We start from the raw sequence: 21,764 nt of genomic DNA, 5'->3' as shown, positions 1-21,764 counted from the left end.
TTCTTTCCAGCTGTTGACGGGCCAGCTGTTTATTTCCAGCAATTTCTCTTTCTCATTATAACAGGGGTTGGAGTAGCTTCAGGTCAGAAATACAAACTAGCAGCAACAGCATCTTAAAATCTGCAAACCATTTAGGATCCAGGAGAAGATTCTAGAAAAACAAGCCTCTGTCTATTTAAAACAGGCCTTTTCTATTTGCAGGCCCATTGCATTGAGCCTTTCAGATCAGAGTCAGAGAATCCTCTCCGAACCCTTTTTATACAAATCAAGCAATTATCATTACAATAATTTGTTTTGTTTTTTTTTTGTGTTCGACAATGGAGTCGAGAGTTACAGGAGACAGGCAGGAATGTAGCGTTGAAGCCACATTAGGGTTGCCAACTCTCTTTAAATGTATTCCTGGAGATTTTCATCACATGACTTGCCTCCAGCTATTTGTTGGCCAACACAGCCATCCTTGTGATGCACTGCCACCTTACACCAATTAAAAATCAAAAGGACCTGTTACCCAATTGGGTGATGCTTGACTGTCAGTCAAACAGCCCCTTTTTTCCCCCCATTTTCAATATTTTTATATCTGGTAAAGTGAAATGTCCAAAGAAATTATTTTTAAAATCTATTTTTTTAAGGTCCCTGTGATTTTTCTCCAAAATTGCACACAGCAGTGTCCTGAAGATTGATCTTCAATGCCTGGAGACTCCAGGCCAATCCTGGAGGTTGGCAATCCTAGACCACATCAGATCAGCCATGATCTTATTGACTGGCGGAGCAGGCTTGAGGGGCTGAATGGCCTACTCCTTCTGTTTCTTATGTATTGAAGTGCTGACAACAATCTCACTCATCTCTGTACTCAGGCCTGGGCCTGAGACGATGGAGGGTTCTCTCCAGCTGGAGATGACATGCTTGTATACTAAGCCTCACATATCAGCCAGGACTCTTAACCAAAAAGAAGAGCTTCCTGGTTGACACCCCATCTGTATCTAGAGTGCAGGAGCTTTTGGAAATGCTCTATTTTAATGAGCCTCTGTCTAATTTATTGGAACTATAAGCTGAATGAGACTTTTTTTAATATAAATATACTAGCAGCCTACACCCATGCTGACAAACCTTGCAAAGCGACACTGACTGGGTTTTAATAATTTGGACCCAAATGGGCGCATGGGGCTAGAGAGATCCAAACAACTGTCTAAATAAAAGCTCATATTGTAACTTTGCTTGGCAAGTGTCTGTATTCAGTATATCTTGCGATTACTCAAGGTAGGGGGAATGAGATTGTTTACTTCATTAAAATATAATACTGCACTTCCCCTCCTATACATCCCTTTTGTGTACCACCCATACACCTCGAGTGTTCTGCACATGGTGGATTCCCTAACCTTGCTGATATTCCTCGTTTTATCTCTTAGGAAAGAAGTGAGAGTTTTGATGGCCTGAATTGACACAGTTCAACTTGAGTCTGAGAGGGTGTCGCAGACTCTGCTTATCATGCCTCTTGTTTTAGTGGCATATTGAAAAATCTTATACAGTTCCCACTGCATACACCACACTGGCTTATCACAGTCAGCCGTCTATAATTAAGTAAATGGCACCATTTGTCGTCACCGATCTGTTTTTGTGATGCTTATGAGGGATAGATATTGGCCAGGAAGTTGGGGATAACTCCTCTTCTTTGAAAGAGTACCCTGGGATCTTTTTTGCAACCACCTGAGAGGGCAGATAAGACAGTTTAACATCTCATCCAAAAACCAGCCATTGCAGCAATCCCTTAGTACTGCACTGGAGTGTAAAATTTGATGTTAGTGCTCAAGATATAGAGTAGACCTTGAATCAACAACTTTCTGACTCAGAGGCAAAAGGGCTCTTAACAAAATCACAGCTGATGCCTCTAGCTATTGACAGTGTGGAGAGCTGGGGCAGCTTCAATCTCAGCTACATTTTATGTGAAATCAGGTCCACCTCTGCTGCAGTGTCTTGATTCATTCAGATAGATTTACCAGCCCGAACAGCAGTCAAATTGTATTGGCATAATAAACCCACCCACTATATATGTGGTGGGGATGGTAAAAAGTTTGTCAGATGATCTTAGGCCTTGCCGCCTTCCGTCAGCCTTGCTGCTGTTGGACAACTGTAGACATTTGTTTTGTTAGCTAAGACTGTCTCCTCTCTCCTGAAACTGGGACTGTCAGTTGTGATATTTTTTAATGCCCTCACCACATCCAGAGGCTCAGAGACTAACTGGAATATTTCCACTGCTGTCTTGACTGAGATCAGATAACTTGTGACTTGAATTGGGAACCATCATGGACTTGTATGGCTTGGCTTCTTGCTGTGTAAATCCTCTGTGTGGGGGAGGAAAATTTTTGTTTAATATAGTGATGAAAGCAGACTGGAAGAGGAAGGGAGGAATCAACCAACCTTCCCACTCCTGGTACATTGTCACAGTAATTAGTTAGATGTGTTTTTGTGTGCGCATGTAGACACTTTAGATAAAGACAGAGACTGATGTGATATCTCTCATGACAGGAGAACCTATGATACTTAGCATCTGCCATCATGTAGAATTGCCTCTTGGATAAGGTATTAAATGATTGAATCTCAGATGAGGCCAGGCTTGGACTCAACTGTGATGTTCCCATGTGGTTAAACCACCTGTTATATCCTCGTGTTGGTCAATGCCCTTGGGTGGTGGAGGAGAGGTGCAAGTTACAGACCTTCAAGAATATAAAATGGTTTCAAGTTTTACTCATTTATCAATGAAGTGAATTGTGTGGCAAATGTAAAATATACCTCCTCCTGGTACCATGCCCTGAGAGGGCATTGGTAACCACAGACTTCCATTGGATTGGTCCATGATTATGCTTGGCAAAGTACTGCAGTCGCTTGCCATTGCTTTCTGACCAGGGAACTTTTCTGTTCTTACCACCTGCCATCATACGTATTGGAAGGATTTACAGGCTTATAATCAACCTGTTTGGCCACATTATAAATGCACCTTCCACGGCCATCAAGCCCTGAAATGGAACTTGAACCTGGAGCTTCTGGCCTAGAGGTAGGGACGCTACCCACTGGGCCACAACACGTCCCTGTTAAATATTCGCAATAGTGAATTCTTGTCAGTGAAATAGAATCATGGATTCACTGGGACACATGGCCTCCTGTGCATTAACAACTCTATGAAACTAATGAGTTAATAAACTATTAAAACGTATCATGTTCATACACCACACAATCTAAATAGAGTTCCAGAACAGAAACAGACTATTAGGTTAAGCAAATCTGTGCCAGTATTTTTTCTCTCTATCCGCCTCGTGGTCTAGTCCCATTCTCCTGCTCAGTGCACCATAACCTTTTAATATCCCTCTTTTTTGAGCAACCCTCTATATTCTTTGGTACGTTTGAACCCTGCTTCATCAGTGGTTTTGTGGCAGAGAATTCCGCTTTCTAACGATGCTCTACGCGAAGGTTATATTTGCTCCTTTGCTTCCCTTTAATTCATTTTTGTGGTCACCTTAGATTATTGCCCTCTTGTTGGCCGCTGTCATGTCGAAGAATGTGCAGCTTCCATTTCTTCTCAAACCTTTTTAAATGTGTTTGGACACATCCAAAAGAGGCGCTGGCGGCGGGAGGGGGGGTGGTGGGGGTGGGTGGTGGTTGTCTTACAGGAGCAGGTTATGTTTCTGGGGAGAAATCTGGCGAGTTTTCAAAGCTGCTGGGCTGTCAGCTGATCCTACAGCAGTGGAACAAAGCTGCCTCTGTTGAAAGTGCAGACATCTGCAGAGGCCAGGGGCCTGCCAGCCAGAGCTGTTGATGCGAAGCCTGCAGTGAAAGCTAATACATTCCTGTTGTGAATCAGGCATCCCCTACAACTAGGGTCCACTGGCCAATGCACAGTCCAGGACATCAATCCCCCCCCCCCCGCCCCCCCCCGTTGGTCAAGCTAAGAGGGAAACGTCAGATTCAGCTTATACTTTTTTTTGCACCGCTCCTGTTACACGCCCTCCAGTGAAGAAAGATTGCACTGTGGAACCTGAACAACACCAGGCCTTGTCTTTTAATCATTTTGATACAAGCATGGTATCGCACCTGCTCCTGCTAAACCTTTTGGTTGTATCGCAGTGAGTAATACTCTCGCCTCTGAGTCAGAAGTTTGTGGATTGCATTCTCACTCCCAGAACCTGAGCACGTAATCTTGGCTGACACTCCAGTGAAGTGCTGAGAGAGCGCTGTGCCGTCAGAGGTGATATTGAACCAATCCCCTATCTGCCCCCTCAGCTGCGTGTAAAAGATCCCCTGGCATTATTTTGAAGACAAACGGGATGTTCTCCCTGGTGTCCTGGCTAATATTTATCCCTCAACCAACACCATTAAAAATAGATGATCTTATAATTATATCATTGTTTTTTGTGGGAGCTTGTTGTGCATAAATTGGCTGCTGCTTTTCCTACATTACAACAGTGGCTACGCATCAAAAGTACTTCGTTGGCTGCTAAGTGCTTTGGGATATCCTAAGGTCATGAAAGCTGCTATATAAGTGCAAGTCTTTCCTCCTTGTTATGCTGGTGTGTAGGAACATGGAACAGAAGTAGGTCATTCAGCCCTTTGAGCCTGTTCCATGTTCAGATAGATCTTGACTGGTCTATTTATTAACTCCAACAACTTATCTTGGTTCCATAACCCTTACTACCCTGGCCTCACAAAACATGCCTAACCCATGTTTCTGGGTAAATGATTTGTTGGGATTCGGCTACGTTTAGATGTTACTCCACACCCAGACAATGCTCTATGAACTACACAAACTACCCTTGAGTTCTTGGAGAAACTATAGATTTCAGAGAGTCTAAAAGGCACAAGTCAGGAGTGTGGTGGAATACTCTCCACTTGCCTGGATGAGTGCAGCTCAAGTAACGTTCAAGAAGTTCAACTCCATCCAGGACAAAAGAAAAACATTGCAGATGTTGGATATCTGAAATAAAAACCGAAAATGCTGGAAAAACTCAGCAGGTCTGGCAGCATTTAGTGGAGAGAGAGAGAGAAGCAGAGTTAACGTTTCAAGTCTGTGTGACTCCTCTTCAGAGCTAAAGAAAAGTAGGAATGTGAAGAAGAGACATAACGGACTCGAAACGTTAACTTACTTTCTCCCTCCACAGATGCTAAAGTTTCGAGTCCGTTATGACTCTTCTTCACATTCCTACTTCTCTTTAGCTCTGAAGAGGAGTCACACAGACTTGAAACGTTAACTCTGTTTCTCTCTCTCTCTACTAGATGCTGCCAGACCAGCTGAGTTTTTCCAGCATTTTCTGTTTTTATTCTATCCAGGACAGAGCAGCCTGCTTGATTGGCACTCATCCATTACCGTAAACATTCACTTCATTAGAGCACTGTGGCTGCATTGTGTGCCATCTACAAGATGCACTCCAGTAACTCGCCAAGGCTCCTTCAACAACCTTCCAAACGTGTGACCTCTATTGACCAGAAGGTCGAGGGCAGCAGATGCATGGAAGTACAATCACCTGCAAGCCCCACACCATCCCGAACTGGAAATATTGCCATTCCTTCATTGTTGCTGGGTCAAAACACTGGAACACCCTCCCTAACAGCACTGTGGGTGTAACCGCACCACGTGGACTATAGCGGTTCAAGAAAGCAGCTCACCACCGCCTTGTTGAGGACAATTTGGAATTGGCAATACCAGGAATGAATATAAAGAAAAGTTCACATGCTTGTAATTGTGAAAACTTAGTTGTGGTTGCCATTATATTGTGGTGCTGGATCCTAAAAGCTTGAGTGATGGGACGTATCCACTTCTGATGTTGATCTTTGTGTGAGAATCCATGTGTGGTATTGGAAATTCCAAGATTCAGCCTTCTAGATTAGATCTTCCTCACTGATATCAGTTAGCCATTGATTTCTATATGGGTTTTATACATCGATCATTCTACCAGTAAGCTTTCCCTCTTTAGATTAGAAAATAATAATCTCTTAACTAAGGTTTTTCTTAATGAATTTTTTTAATTGGCAGAGAGTCTCCTCAGTGTCAAACGTTGCCCTCCAAGAACTCTGCAATCCTCCAAATCTGGCCTTTTGTGTATCCCCCATTTCCTTGGTGTTAATTGTATCAGTTCAATTTAATTGTATGCAGGTAGAGGGCATTAACTGGGGATTCAATTGAGGGCCTCTAAATAGGAGCAGACTATAACTGTGGGGGCTGGGTGAAGAGATGAATGTTTGTAATGTGTATCTTTGAAAATAAAAGATTATAAAACATGTAAAGATTAGGCTTCAGCTCTGTCCTTCCTGGCTTTCTGTAATACAACACTTGGCCCCATTGGTGGCTGTCCCTTCAGCCAAGATCCAGCCCTCAGGAATTCCTTCCCTAAACCTCTTGGCCTCTTCAGCTCTCCCCTCAAAACATAACCAGTTGACCTAATGTCTTTTTTTATGACTCAATGTCTACCTTTGTCCTGTAAAGTGTCTTGGGACATTTTACTGCATGGAAAGCATTATAACAGTGCATAATTTTGTTATTGTTTATCAAGCTGGAGTGGCTCAATGGATGGCTGTCTGACCTCTGAGCTGGAAGGCCCCAGGTTTAAGTCCCACTCCAGGATTTGTTGGCTATGAAGGAACCCAGCCACTGGTGCAGGCCCTCAGCCTAGACAAATGGGGAAGGAGGCTATCTGACTGTAAAACCACCAACCAAATCCAAAAATGATGGTTGATATGAAGGTGATAGATTAGCATTGTGGTGAATCCCATGTAACATGGGGAAAGCTGCAAGAGGGGCCATGTCGTTGTTACTGGTTAGGTGACATCGATTGGAGGCAAAATCATGGAGCTTGATAGCAGGGAGGAAGGGGAGCTGGGGTGGTGCACATAGTTCAAAGTGGATTTAAACCATTCCAGGGCCAAGAAACTCCTGTTGTAGTGCACGCTGGGAATTGGATGGTTTCAAGATAATTACAGATGAGAGAGGTCCTTCTTAACCCATCCATGTAGAAATCTTCTAAAGTCACCCTTTGCAAAATCTAGTTGTTTCTTCTTAACTATCCTTTTTCCCCCTACTTTATTAGCAGTTCAAAAAGGAGTGCAGGGTAGGTGGGGTTTGAAGGTTCAGCAAGTGACTGTGACTTCGCCCTGCTCAGTATCAGCATCATCTTCCCTTTCCTGGATGAACAGTCACCAATAATGCTGACAAAATTGATCAGTTGTCCAAAATAAAAACAAACAGAAATACCTGGAAAAACTCAGCAGGTCTGGCAGCATCGGCGGAGAAAAGCACAATTGACTGGAAGGGTCATGAGGACTCGAAACGTCAACTGTGTTCCTCTCCGCAGATGCTGCCAGACCCACTGAGTTTTTCCAGGTATTTCTCTTTTTGTTTTGGATTTCCAGCATCCGCAGTTCTTTGTTTTGATCAGTTGTCCTATTTGCTGGCTCTCCAAACAGACAACCTTTGCCAATAAAGAAAGAATGAGGTTGCAAAAAAAATAAATAAAATAAGGCGTAGGAGAACTTAAAAAAAAATCTTTGCAAGTCAGCCAAACAAGGGTTGGTGTGTACGAACAGTGCATTGGGAGGTAAATAAGTCTTGAGAGCTGAATAACACGTTTAAACTTGGCTCTAACTATGTCTCACAGTAGCTCTACATTGTTTGTCATGTTTCTGAAATTTCCTGGAAATGATTAGAACAGTGCGGAGTGTATCTTAAAAACAAGTTTTCCATCTGAGAAGAGTAATATTCTGGTCCAGGCAAAGTTTTTTTTTCTCTTTATTATTTCATGGGATGCAGATGTTGCTAGCAAGCCCGTTGGCTATCTCTCATTGCCCTTGAACTGAGTGGCTTGTCAGAGGACACTGAAGAGTCAAACACATTAATGTGGATCTGGAGTCACGTAGGCCAGACCGGGTAAAGACAGCACATTTCCTTCCCTAAAGAGGATTAGTGAACCAGATGGGTTTTTTAATCAATAATGGTGGCTGTGAAATCATTATTGAGACATGCCTTCAATTCCAAATTTTATTAATTAAATTTAAATCCCACCAGCTGCTATGGGGGGATTTGAACCCACGGCTCCAGAGCATTAGCTTGGGCCTCTGGATTACTAGCCCCGTGACATTACCACTACACCACGGTCTCCTCCTCAACCCCTCTTTTAAGCTTGAAGGTTGAAGCTTAAGCTTAAGATTGACCAAGGTTGGGACCTAAATGTTGAAGGGTATTTGACATATTGGAATGACAGGAAGCTAGGAAAGACTGGCAGGGTAGCTCTGTTAATTAAGGATGGCATTAGTTCAGTACTTAGAGATGATCTTAGCTTGAAAGATCAGGATGTAGAAAGAAATAGTGAAGGTAAGAGGTCACTTGTAGAAGTAGTTTTTAGGCCCCCTAAAAGAAGGTATAAGGTAGGTCAGAGCATACAGGAAGAAATAAATGGGGCATGAAAGAGAGGTACCGCAACAATCATGGGTGACTTTAATCTATATGTAGATTAGGAGAATCAGGTTGGCAAAGGTAGCTTGGAAAATTAGTTCATATTTTTTTTGGGACAATTTCTTAGGAGTAGTCCATTCTAGAGCCAACCAGCGGGCAGGCTGTCCTAGACCTGGTAATGAGCAATGAGACAGGATTGATCAATAACCTCATGGTAAAGGAGCCTCTAGGTGACAGCGATCACAACGTGATAGAGCTTCATCTTCAGCTTGAAAGTGAGAAATGTTGGTCCAGGACTAGAGTTTTAAACCTAAATAAAAATAACAGGGTATGAAGGCAGAGCTTCCTAAGGTGAACTGAGAAACTAGGTTAAAGGTAGGACAGGAGAGTTGTAGTGGCAGACTTTTAAGGAGATATTTAATAACTTTCAGCAAAAATTTATCCCAGAAAAAACCAAAGGCTCATTGAGGAGTATACATCATCCATGGCTAAATAAGGAAGCCCATGATAGTACTAAATTGAAAGAAACACTCTACAAATCTTCCAAGGTTAGTGGTGGTTAGAGGATTGAACAGGTTTTAAGAACCAGCAAAGAATGACTAAAAAGATAGCGGGCAGAATTTTGCCCTTGGCAGGCAGGATCGCTGGCACCGCACTGTGCTTTCCCACTAGCGGGCCAATTAAGGCCCACCAGGTGTGAAACGCAAGTGGAAGCGCTGGGTGGGGTTGGGAATGCGAGCACGAATTTGGTGCATGCGCACAACTGAGCGCTGCATAAACCCCCTGAGGCACGCCTCGGGGGATGAAGAGAGATTTTTCAAAAATGTAATGAAACATGTCCCCTCATATGACAGTTATTAATGAAAAATTAAAGTTCTAATTTTATTTCTTTTTGCTTTTGAAAACCTCATCACGCCCGTGGATGAGGTTTCCAAAACATGCAAAGGCCCCTTGGCCTTTTTGCCTGCCCGCCAACCATTAGCAAACTCTCGTGTGACTGCACATTGATGTCAGCACGCTCAGCCGACGTGAACGCACATCATTTCGTGCTCGAGCAGGTCAAGCGCGCAGCAGCCTGCCAAACAAACATTTCTGCCGATAAAGAAGCAGAAAGCAAAGTATGAGAGAAAGCTAGCTTGAAATATAAAAACAGTAAGAGTTTCTATAAGCATTTGAGTAGGAAAAGAGTAACTAAAGCTAGTGCTGGTCCTCTTGAGTGAGAGAGCGAGAGAGAGCCTGTGGAATTGATCATGGTAAACAAGGAACTGGCACAGGCGTTGAAGAGGTATTTTGTGTCTGTCTTCATGGTAGAAAACTTCCCAAAGATAATTGGAAATCAGGAGGTGATAGGAAGGGACGAACTTAATACACTCACCATCACCAGGGAAAAGGTGCTAGGAAAACTATTTGACCTAAATGCTAAGAAGTGGCAGCACAGGCAGTAGATGCATTGGTTATAATCTTCCAAAATTCCGTAGGTTCCAGAAGGGCCCCAGTGGATTGGAAAATAGCTAAGGTAACACCTTTATTCAAGAAAAGAGGGAGGCTGAAAGTAGGAAACTACAGGCCAGTTAGCCTAACATCTGTCACTGGAGAAGTGCTAGAATCTTTTATTAAGAAGGATATAGCAGAAAATCTTGATGTAATCAGGCAGAGCCAACGTGCCTTTGGGAAAGGAAAACCGTGTTTAACTAATATATTAGAGTTTTTTGACAAAGTAATATTCAAGGTGGATAAAGGGGAACTGGTAGATGTGGTGTACTTGGATTTCTAAAAGGTATTTGATAAGGTGCCACATCAAAGGTTACTATTGATAAGAACACATGGTGTAGGGTGTAACATATTAGCATGGATAAAGGATTACTTAGCTAACAGGAAGCAAAGAGTAGGGATAAATGGGTCTTTTTCAGATTGGCAAGCTGTAACTAGTGGAGTACCACAGGGATCAGTACAGGGGCCTTAACTATTTACAATCTACATCATTGTCTTGGATGAAGTGACCAAATGTATGGTAGTTAAATTTGCCAATGATACCAAGACGGGTAGGAAAGTAAGTTGTCGAGGAGGTAGAGAATCTGCAAAGGGACATGGACAGGTTAAGAGTGGGCAAATGCTTGGCAGATTGGGTATAGCGTGGGTAAATGTGAACATGTCCATTTTGGTAGGAAGAATAGAAAGAAGTATAAGAACCTCAAACCTGTTAGACAATTGCAGAGGCTGACACTACGACACCCTGGGTCCCCTTACCTGCCTCAGCTGTAGTCACACCCTCCTGTCCCTGACCACCGACCAAATCAGAAGACACTATCCTAAGGATTGTGACCACTTCCTGGTACAAAGCATCCAGATAACTTTTCCCTTCCCTGATGTGTCACAGTGTCTGTAGCTCGGCCTCCAGCTCAATGACTCTGAGCTGAAGCTTGTCAAGCCACAGATGTGTTTACCCTGGATCATACTCATATCCAGGAGCTCGCACATGCTGCAGCCATGACACATCACATGTCGTTTCACCCTTACATGATTAAATTAGCTACTTAATTATTTTATTAAACTATTTATTTTCTTTTATGGTTCTATTCATCTTATCTCAAATTCCTGTAGCATTTTAAACCTTAGGAAAGCAATAGACCTTAACCACTCACCAGATGGTTGTCAAACAGCTCTAGCTTTTCCCCTGCAGTAGAGTAAGAACTAATTCCTACAGGGTGAAGAAATCAGAAAAAACAAAGGAGCACCTTCTTCCCCTCCTCAACTAACTCCCTTAACTCACCAAACTCCAAATGAGTCACACTGAGATGTCTGAATTTATATGTTCTGAAACTAAAGGGACTAGCTGAGCCCAAGTACAGAGAAACCAGTTCAAGCTTGTTTCCCTAATTAACTATCTACAGCTGCTCCCTAGTGGACCAGCTTCCATCTCCCTGTTTGGGCCCCTGGATGAGATACAAACATATGAATTAGGAGCAGGAATAGCGCTGAGCCCCTTAAGCCTGCTCTGCCATTCAATAAGATCATGACTGATCTAAATGTAAACTGGACCCCACATTCCTGGTACCCTCGATAACCTTTCACCCCCTTGTTAATCAGGAATCTGCCTAGCTCTGCATTAAAAATATTCAGACTCTGCTTCCACCACCTTTAAGGAAGAGAGTTCCAAAGACACTAAACCCTCTGAGAGAAAAAAATTCTTCTAATCTCTGTCTTAAGTGAGTGGCCCCTTATTTTTAAACAGTGACCCCTAGTTCTGGATTCTCCTGCAAGAGGAAATGTCCTCTCCACATCCACCCTGTCAAGACCCCACAGGATCTTAAAAGTTTTTATTAAGTCACCTCTTACTCTTCTAAATTCCAGTGGATACAACCCTAACCAGTCTCATAAGACAACCCACCCATCCCTGGTCTTGTAAACCTTCTCTGAACAACTTTTAACGCTTTTAGATCTTTCTTTAAAAAAGGAGACCAGTACTGTACACAATTCTCTAGATGTGGTCTCACCAACGCCCTGTACAACTGAAGCACAACCTCCCTACTTTTATAATCAATTCCCCTGTCAATAAACGGTAACATTCTATTAGCTTCCCTAATTACCAGCTGTACTAACCTTTTGTGATTCATGCACTAAGACGCCCAGATCCCTCTGAATCTCAGAACTCTGCAAACTCTCACCATTTAGATAATAAGCTTCTTTTTTATTCTTCCTGTTAAAATGAACAATTTCACATTTGCCCACATTATACTCCATTTGCCAGATCTTTGCCCACTTACTTAACCTACTCACTTAACCTATCTATGTCATTTTTCAGCCTCCTTACATCCTCTTCACAATTTGCTATCCTACCCATCTTTGTGTTGTCAGCAAATTTAGCAACCATTCCTTCAGCCCCTTCATCCAAATCATTTAAATAAATTGTAAAGAGTTGAGGCCCCAGTATTGATCCCTGTGGCACACCACTCGTTACATTCAGTTGATAGCCTTCTCCCCTCTGAGTCAGCAAGTTGTAGATTTAACTCCCACCACAGAAACTTGAGCATACAAATCTAGGCTGACACTCCAGTACAGAGGGAGTGCTGCACTGTCAGAGATGCGGTCCTTCTGGTGCATCGGTAATTCTGTCTGCCCTCTTTGATGAGCATTATTTTAGAGAAGGGCAGAGGAGTTCTCCACACTGTACTAGCCAATGTATTTTACCTCAACCAACATCAAAAAAATCTGGTTATGATTGTATTGCTGTTAGTGTGAGCTTGCTGTGCTACATTTCCTACATTAAAACAGTGACATGCATCAAAAGAGTTTCATTGCCTGTGAAGCACTTTGGGACATCCTGAGGTTGTGAAAGGCACTATAGGTATCCTAGTCTTTCCATCCTCTTTTTCTCTTCTTTCTATCTTCCTTTCTGAGATACAACAACAGCAACTTATATTTACACAGCGCCTTTTTAAAGCAATGAAACATTCAAAGACGCTTCATAGGAGCATTGTAAAACAAAGTATGCACAAGCTGCATAAGGAGTTGTTAGGTTAGATGAGAGGGATGTTTTAAGGAGTATCTTAAAGGGGGAAAGCGAGGTGCAGAGGTGTAGGGAGAGAATTCCAAACCTCAGGGCCTAGACAATTGAAGGCATGCCACCAATCGTAGAGTAATGCACAAGAGGTCAGAGTTAGAGATGAGATGAGAGATCTGAGGTAATACAGAACTTGAATCTTGCTGAAGAGAGGGACATGTTGTCGAAGCTTTTCATCTTGCACTCATCAGGACAAATACAAGAATGCCAAATCTTAAACAATCACAATTTATACTACAGGATAAAACAGTGCTGATGTTGGCAAGTCAACTCTGATTGGCCATGGTGTTGCCATGTAGAAAGCAATGGGGAGCAATAAGCTCCCCAAGCTCCTGGGTAATTCAAAAAAGGCACAAGACTTGAACATAATCATTTTATTTGTAGAGAACGGGCCCCTGTGTCTGAATGTATGGCAGCACTTCTGGGAAATGTAACTGAGCCACGTTACAAGCTCAACTGATTATTTTTAATTGGTTGTTAGTGTAGCTATTAGCGCACACTGAAGGCCTCAGTACTTTCCTGATTTTGTCCCGAGGCACTATTCTGAATAGCAACCTGAACTGTAAAATGGAAGGTTGGAACATATTACATTTAAGTTTAGATTGAAATAAAACCTGTTTAGTTTTCAGCTTTGCTAGTGAGTGTTTTGCATCCTCCTCGTGCCATACAAAACTTGACCTGTATGGACAGCTATATCAGCTCCTAAACCAGCAAGCTCATACACAAGCAGCCATATTGTGATTTAAACCTTAATCCTTTGGTGTATAAACTAGAAATGTATAGAGACAGATTTGCATCAAAAAGCACAACCAACCACTCTTGATTTGGTAAATCTTTTTCTTCTCTTTCAGTTGATATTCGAGAAATAAAAGAGATTCGTTCAGGAAGAAATTCCCGGGATTTTGAGCGATACCAAGATGATCCAGCCAAGCCTGATTTATCCCGGCCTGATTTAGCTCACTGTTTTGTCATTCTCTATGGAATGGAATTCCGACTAAAAACTCTCAGCCTAGCAGGTAATTTTATGAGTCCTGCAAAGTTCCTTTCTACACTTTGTAGTTGATTCAGAATCAGTCGGTTTTTTCCATTTCATACTAGTACCTCATAATAGTTTTAGCTCAGTGTCATATTTGCAGCCTTTGTTTATGATTATTTTTCCATAAGCTTTAGCTCATCTTAGACAGAGCAATCAGCACATGACCTGGCTCCTATCTTTGTCTGGCATTCTCTGTGATTGTCTGGCAATGGTCAAGGTTAGCTGAGGGGGTGGGTGGGTCAAGAGAGAATGGAAAGAGGGAAGACACTTGTGAACAAATGTGTTCTCTCTTCTAATTGCCTCAGCACAGAAGAACTTGGGAACTGGCCATCAGTGCGCACCAGCTTCCCAAGCACAATTTAGTAGGACGTTAATGGCACTTTTGGAAGACTGATGTAATATTCTCACACTGCCAGTAACTGGCTCCAGTGTGTTTGATACAAGAGTCAACAAGATGTTACAGTTTATTAGTGGTGGTCTAAACTGCTGGAGAAGGACAATTCTGTTCCAGTCAGCTAGCCAGCCAATCTGGCAATCGTATATAGATATGAATGAATGATTCACTGTTGAATGTTAAGTCAAATTGCTTGATTGCGTGCAGATGTTGCACTGATTGGACACCAGTGCCAGCATAAACCAGCAGGCTACTATGTTCAGTCAGTTTTTGAGAATGGCTTTGTACTTCTCTTCATGCTGTCTTTTTGTCACGCTCTTCATAGCTACTTCAGAGGAAGAGATGAACATGTGGATAACTGGGCTAAACTGGCTTTTGGCAGACACCATGAAATCACCAACTCCACTTCAGATAGAAAGGTAAGAAAACTAAGGCAACCCCTTAGGAATGGCTTCAGTGGGACAGGGTTTTTGTTTGGACTGGCAAAGTCTTGGATGCCTGGAGTGAACCATTGACTGTGTATCTAGCCAACGCAGATATTTGATACAACGGAATATTCACAGGAAGTGGATTGTTCCTCCTCAGTAACTTGAGTGCAGAATCATATGGCACAGAAGGAGGCCATTCAGCCCATCGTGGCTCGCCAGCTCTTTTCATTAGCCTTTGCCTGTAAACATGCAAATTTACCCTTTTCAACTATATATCCAATTTCCTTTTGAAAATTACTGTCGAATCTGTTTGCTCTGCCTTTTCAAGGGGAAATGCATTTCAGAAAATCCCCTTCAGCAATGATTAGAAACTGCGCACCCTGTCCCCCAACCCTTCATAGTGCCATTTATCAACCAGCCACACATGCCTGATTCCAGGACTCTCTCAAGCCATTCTGCAGCATGGTGAGATGGTTTACACTCTGAAGCTACTCTGACATTGCAGCAACTTTCATGCCTTACAGTTTGAGCCTAAAAGCACTTGAAAATAAGTAGTCTCCTTTTGAATTCAAAATCAATTCAAATTATCTGATAACTCAATTTATTTTACATTTCCATTCTCCATATTTATGTTGCTCACCACAAAATATTGGAAAATTCAAAATTTGTAGCATAAAATGTCTTCAGGTTATTAGGAGTGGATTGAAATCTGACTACCGGTCACACATTAACAGGATTGCCATTTTACAGTGATTAAAGTAATTAACGTTCCATTTTTGTTACATGGAAATCTGGGCTTGTTACTTGTGTTTTTCAGCATTACTTTGCAGTATTTCCCATTAAAAGAACGGAAGATCATAAGAAATGGGAGTGGAAGTGGATCATTTGACCATATGCTCTTGTCATTGAGTAAGATCCTGACTCATCTTTGACCTCAGCTCCACCTTCCAGCCCAATCCCCATATCTCTTGATTCCCCTAGAGTCTAAAAACCTATCTTGACCTTGAATATACTCAAGGACTAAACATCCACCGCCCACTGGGGTAGAGAATGGAGTACATTTTGAATTTGACCCACAAGCTTTTTAGTGACAAGTTAATCAAAATTCTGCTTCAGTTATGAGAGATTATGGGATTGTTTTGGGTTTTTGACACCATATGCTCAGAGGAACCTGATACCAATGCTGGCTAACGCAGCTGCAAATTGAAGTTTATGTCCTATCAACGATCTGTGTTGTAAATTTCCATGCCCATATTGAGAATGGAAGCTGCAGCTTGGCAGTAGGGTGAAATTATAGCAGGACAAGGTTATGTGGGCAAAGGGTGGAAATATAAAAGATGGGGTAGAACGTGTGTCTCTGAAATGGGACTGAACTAGTTATGAGTCTGATCAGTCCATGTCAACTAATTCCACTTCACCTGACACTTGGTTCGGACTCCGTCTGTGTAACACCTTGACAAACCCAGCAATGAGTGTTTAAAAGTTGAAAAATTACTTCTTACTTTCACTTTCTCTCTTTTGTCTCATGCCCTCTCTCTCTCCCAATTTTTATTGATTTCCATCTCTCTTCTGTTTCTTTCTGTCTCACTTTCTCTTTATTTCTCTCTCGCTTTCTTTTTGTGACTCTCATTCTCGCTTTCTCTGTCTCTCGCTCTATCCTTTCTCTCTCTGTCCCTTCTTTCTCCCATTCTCTCTTTTTCTGTATCTTATTCTTTCTCATGTGTTCTCATATTCTCTCTGTATTTCTACATAATGTGTCGATTGGCTTCTGAGTGCAAACTTGCTGCAGGGCTTGATTGAAAAACACAAGGACTAGGGACAGTGGGATTAGGGTTGCCAACTGTGATTAAATGTATTCTTGGAGCTTTTATCACTTGACTTTCCCCAACTCTCCAGCCAGTAGTCGGCCAACACATCCACCCTTGTGACAGACTGCCTTTCTACGCCAATTGGAAAGCAAAACGACTCATTACCCAATTGGATGATGCATGACTGCCAGCCAAACACTCTCTTTCTCCCATTTCAAAATTTTTATATTTGGTAAAGAGAAGCGTTCAAAGAAAATGTCAAAAAACTGTCTTCAATGTCCCTATGATTTTTCTCCAGTGTTGTGCACAGCAGTGTCCTGGAGATTGATCTTCAATTCCTGGAGACACCTGGCCAGTCCTGGAGGATTAGCAACCTTAAGTGGGACATATGTAGTAGGAGTGTGCAGAGTTTCCAGTTCCTGAATCTGTACCTTGAGAGAGGAGTAACCTTACATTCAGATCCTGAAACAGCTTTGTATTTATCTCTGGGTTTTGAGTTTCCTGCCAATTTTCTGAGGAAGGAGTCTTTTTTTATTCATTCATGGGATGTGGGTATCACTGGCTAGGCCAGCATTTGTTCCCCATCCCTAATTGCCCTGGAGAAGGTGGTGTTGAGCTGCCTTCTTGAACCATTGCAGTCCATGTGGTGTAGTTACACCCACAGTGACGTAAGGAAGGGAGTTCCAGGATTTTGACCCAGCAACAGTGAAGGAACGGCCATATATTTACAAGTCAGTTATGAGTGGCTTGGAGGGCATTTTGCAGGTGGTGGTGTTCCCATGTATCTGCTGCCTTTGTCCTTCTAGATGATAGAGGCCGTGGATTTGGAAGGCGCCATTGAAGGAGGCTTGGCGAGTTACTGCAGTTCATCCTGTAGATGGCACACACTGCTGCCACTGTACATTGGTGGTGAATGTTTAAGTTGGTGGATGTGGTGTCAATCAAGTGGATTGCTTTGTCCTGGATGGTGTCAAGTTTCATGAGTATTGTAGGAGCCACACTCATTCAGGCATGTGGAGAGCATTCCATCACAGTCCTGATGTCTTGTAGATGGTGGACGGGCTTTGGGGATTCAGTAGGTGAGTTACTTGCATCAGACTTCCTAGCCTCTGACTTGCTCTTGTAGCCACAATATTTAAATGGCTGGTCCAGTTCAGTTTCTGGTCAGTGGTAGCACCCAGGATGTTAGTGGGCGATTCAGCAATGGTAATGACATTGAATGTCAAAGGGCGATGGTTAGATTCGCCTTTGTTGGAGATGGTCATTCCCTGGCACTTGTGTGGCACGAATGTTATTTGCTGCTTATCACCCCAAGCCTGAATGTTGTCCAGGCCTTGTTGCATTTGGACATGAACTGCTTCAGTATCTGAGGAGTTGCGAATGGTGCTGAACATTGTGCAATCATCAGTGAACATCCCCACTTCTGACCTTATGATATGGGGAGGTCATTGATGAAGCAGCTGAAGATGGTTGGGCTCAGAACACTACTCTGAGGAACTCCTGCAGTGATGTCCTGGGACTGAGATGCTTGACTTCCAATAACCACAACCACCTTCCTTTGTGCTAGGTATGACTCCAACCAGTGGAGAGCTTTCCCCCTGATTCCCATTGACTTCAATTTTGCTAAGGCTCCTTGATGCCACTTCGGTCAAATCCTCCCTTGATGTCAAGGACAGTCACACTCACCTCACCTCTGGAGTTTAGTAATTTTGTCCATGTTTGGACCAAGGCTGTAATGAGGTCAGGAGTTGAGTGGCCCTGGCAGAACCCAAACTGAGCATCAGTGAGCAGGTTATTACTGTGTAAGTGCCACTTGATAGCACTGTCGACAATGCCTTCTGTCACCTTGCTGCACTTTTAGAATTAAACACAATAATGTTGGCAGCGTCTGTACATTGTGCGTTCCAGTAATCACTGTGTAATCTCTGTTAATTTTATTTTACACGATTGTGCAAATTGCAACTTGCTCATGTGGTGTAACATTTTTGTTTTCCATTATTCAAGAGTCACCTTCCAACGCTGAACTAAAATTAGCTGCAAGTAATAAACAGGCGGAAGAAAAATTTATCTGGTTGCCAAAGATGGGTCAGCATTCCCACATGATTTACTTGGGTACTCAGATGTTCGTAACATTGTGGAAAAATTGCACCTTTACCTTTTACCCATTTTTCTCTCCTCTCCAGAGGATACCAGCTCAAACTGAGGTGCAGTTCCATGCTGTGGGGGGGTGGTAGGTGACAGCTGTCATCCCGCTCTTATGTACATTGGTATCTTACCTTGGCTACTGCTCACGTAGGAGCCGAGATACTGAGTGTTGGCAGCCTACCCAACAGTGAGGAAGGGCCTATCACAGCATCATTGCACTGATCAGCTCCAAGCAGCCACTTAGGAACACGAGTAAGCCATTCAGCCCCTCAAGCCTATTCTGCCCGTCAGTTAGATCATGGCTGATCTCTATCTCAATTCCACCTGAAACTGAATCCACATGCAAAATACTGCAGACGCCCTGACTCCTGCCAAGCCAGTGGAAGTTGTCACTGCTGCCATGGAACTATAATTCCCGGCAGGCTGCAGCCTTTGAGGTCATTTGCACGCGTGCTGACCGGGAACTGGCTGGCACGTGCACAGTTGATCTTCCGGCGTTCTTTCTAGCTGGAGAACGGCCCTGCTCGTGTGCGCAGAGGAAAATGCCTTAAAGGGACCAAACCCCAGCCAAGCCACATGAAACTACAGGTCGGGTGACCGGAGCAGGAGCGCCATTACAGAGGAGGTGGCCCACACTGCAGTGGGGGCAGGAGATAAGGCCCCAGAACTTCAAGTAAAGTTCAAGTTGAAGAAACCTCAAAGTGAAAGAAAGAGCTGCAAAGGGAGCAGACTTGAAGCAACGTGGGCTTGAAAGAAGCCGTGAAGATCTGAGGAGGCAGCCGAAGGTTGGTGATGCCTTACCGCGGGCCTATGGAGCAACAGTGTTCTGCCTAACAGCTGAAGGTCTGAAAGTGTACTTGGAAGGTGAAGCTTGAGTGTGCCTGTGGGTACAGAATAATTGCAGATAATGAGACTGAACAATGTGTCAAAACTACTTTCCATTTGCAGCGCGACCTCATTGTGTGCTGTCGTTGCCTGCTTAGTGTCTACGTATTTTATTTTTTTTATCCCTGACGCCCGGCTCTCAACACCTCAAAGTGGCGGGTTAACAACTCTTAAAATAAAACAACTTAAAATCCATTGGCCTACTCAGTACTCACTGCCAGCCTGAAGATAAAAAGGCCTCAGTCAGAATTGCTAACAGCTGCCCACAGGAAACGGGACAGTTTCTAAATTCTCCAAGCCCAAGAGCCTACAACATGTGTAATTGGGGGAAACACCAAACAAATTTTCAAAACCGCCTGGTAGCAACACGATGATCTCGAAACAAAAAAGCATAACCTCCTACTTTCGTAGAGAAAGTGAAGAGAGTAAAGAGCATTCAAGTACTGTCATACTGAGTGATAATGGAGGGGAGAGCTCCAAGGCTGCAGCTGCCTCAGAGTCAAAACTGACCACACAGTGTACATCTGAAACTGAGCTTGATATAGTGGCAGGCCTATGTGGATGTGTGAATAGAGGAAATGTGCAAGAGGTAAAAAGAGACATATCCTTGGTTAGACTATAAGGATATGAAAAACTTGGGTGTAAAGTGTGTGCAAATATTAGTAGCTTATCACTTTTCGCTTCCAAAGAACTGAGACCTTCGAATGAATGGCGTTCGTACCCCGAGATATCCAATGGATCCAGCTGGGGTGCATGTTTAAAAACTCTCAGAAAAGAACATTGTAGAACATCAGCTGTCGAAAGCTAACATCACTGCATCACATGTCGCTGGGAAAGCAGAGGATGACACTCTTGGAAAAATTTGTGACCACCTCAAAGCATCGCATCTAAAGGTGACTTGTGCAGTTTTCCGCTCTGCGTACTACCCGGCTCAAAACAACTGACTTTTACTCTGACTGCTTTGGCTGGCTGGAACTTCAAAGTGCGAACGGCGTTGACACGGGAATCGGGTTGCATTCCCACTACAGTGCTGCAGAGATTATTGACCACATAGCTACCCAGATGAGGAAGAAAATTTGCCAGCGTATCAAAGTAAGTGAGGGTAAAATTTGGATTCTTATTGATGAATCTACAAGCCTAAGTAACAAAACTGCTCCAGTTGTTTGCTTGAAACGCGAGAGTGATAAGAAGGATGATCCACACTTATAGATCTGATTGAACTTCAGATCAAAAAGCTGATACAATATTTGAGTATCTTCTTGAATGTCTCGAGAAGCATGGCTTTGATGACTCCTAATTGAAGCAGCATCTAGTAGCGTTTGCTAGTGATGGAGCGAGTGTGATGCCAGACACCAAATCAGGTGTGGCTCACAGACTTATGGAGCAATATCCAGATATTATTATTTGGTATTGCCTGAACCATAGATTAGAACTTGCAGTGGGCGACTCGAAGACAGAAGTTAGTGGAGTGAACCTTTTATACTCTGTATAACAGATCACCCCTCAATCAGAGGCAACTGGCAGAATGCACCACTGAATTTGAACTGCAAATTTCCAAAATAGGCTGCAATTTTAAGTACCAGGTGGGTAGCAAGTTCATTTCGAAGTGTCGACTGTGTGGTGCAACTATGAAGCATTATGCGCTCATTTTGACCTGGCAATGAAAGATGAAACAAGGTCAGCGTCTTGACAGGAAAACCTGAGAGTCTGTTAAAGAGAATTTCCTTGAAACAGTTTCTCTTAGACATTACAAGAACTCGGCATACTCCTGAGTGTTTGCAGAAACGCACTACAACGATTGTGTATACAGACAATTTGATCCTTATGCAGCATATGCATTTCGTGTGGATTGAAAGGGCAACCTGGCACAAAAACCTCTTGAGGCCAAAGCTGCAGTCACACAGGGAAAGTTTTTAGAATGGTCTCATCAAGGAGCAACAGTAAGATTATCAGCATCAACCATCAGCAGTTTCTCAGCAACCCCCTTAGTAATTTAGAAAATTGAATGTTCACAACCGTGTCATTGAAAGGCTGTCATTCAGCCTCTGCAGCCCAATCGAGTTTATGCATCTCTGA

The 21,764-nt window shown here is 43.0% G+C and overlaps 1 protein-coding gene across 1 annotated transcript in view; it reads left to right on the top strand.

The window, feature by feature from the left end:
* The window catches only part of plcg1 (phospholipase C, gamma 1), a 155,875-nt gene that overhangs the window by 35,332 nt on the left and 98,779 nt on the right, over positions 1–21,764 (top strand). The window contains exons 3-4 of the mRNA XM_041204279.1: positions 13,844–14,008; positions 14,748–14,841. Of these exons, the coding sequence (XP_041060213.1) occupies positions 13,844–14,008; positions 14,748–14,841 (259 nt within the window). The remainder of the gene's footprint in view (positions 1–13,843; positions 14,009–14,747; positions 14,842–21,764) is intronic.

This window comes from Carcharodon carcharias, chromosome 14 (genome assembly GCF_017639515.1).
Source record: "Carcharodon carcharias isolate sCarCar2 chromosome 14, sCarCar2.pri, whole genome shotgun sequence".
Taxonomy (NCBI): domain Eukaryota; kingdom Metazoa; phylum Chordata; class Chondrichthyes; order Lamniformes; family Lamnidae; genus Carcharodon; species Carcharodon carcharias.
The sequence above is the reverse complement of the archived record's forward strand: the minus strand, read 5'-3'. Positions and strand labels throughout refer to the sequence as shown.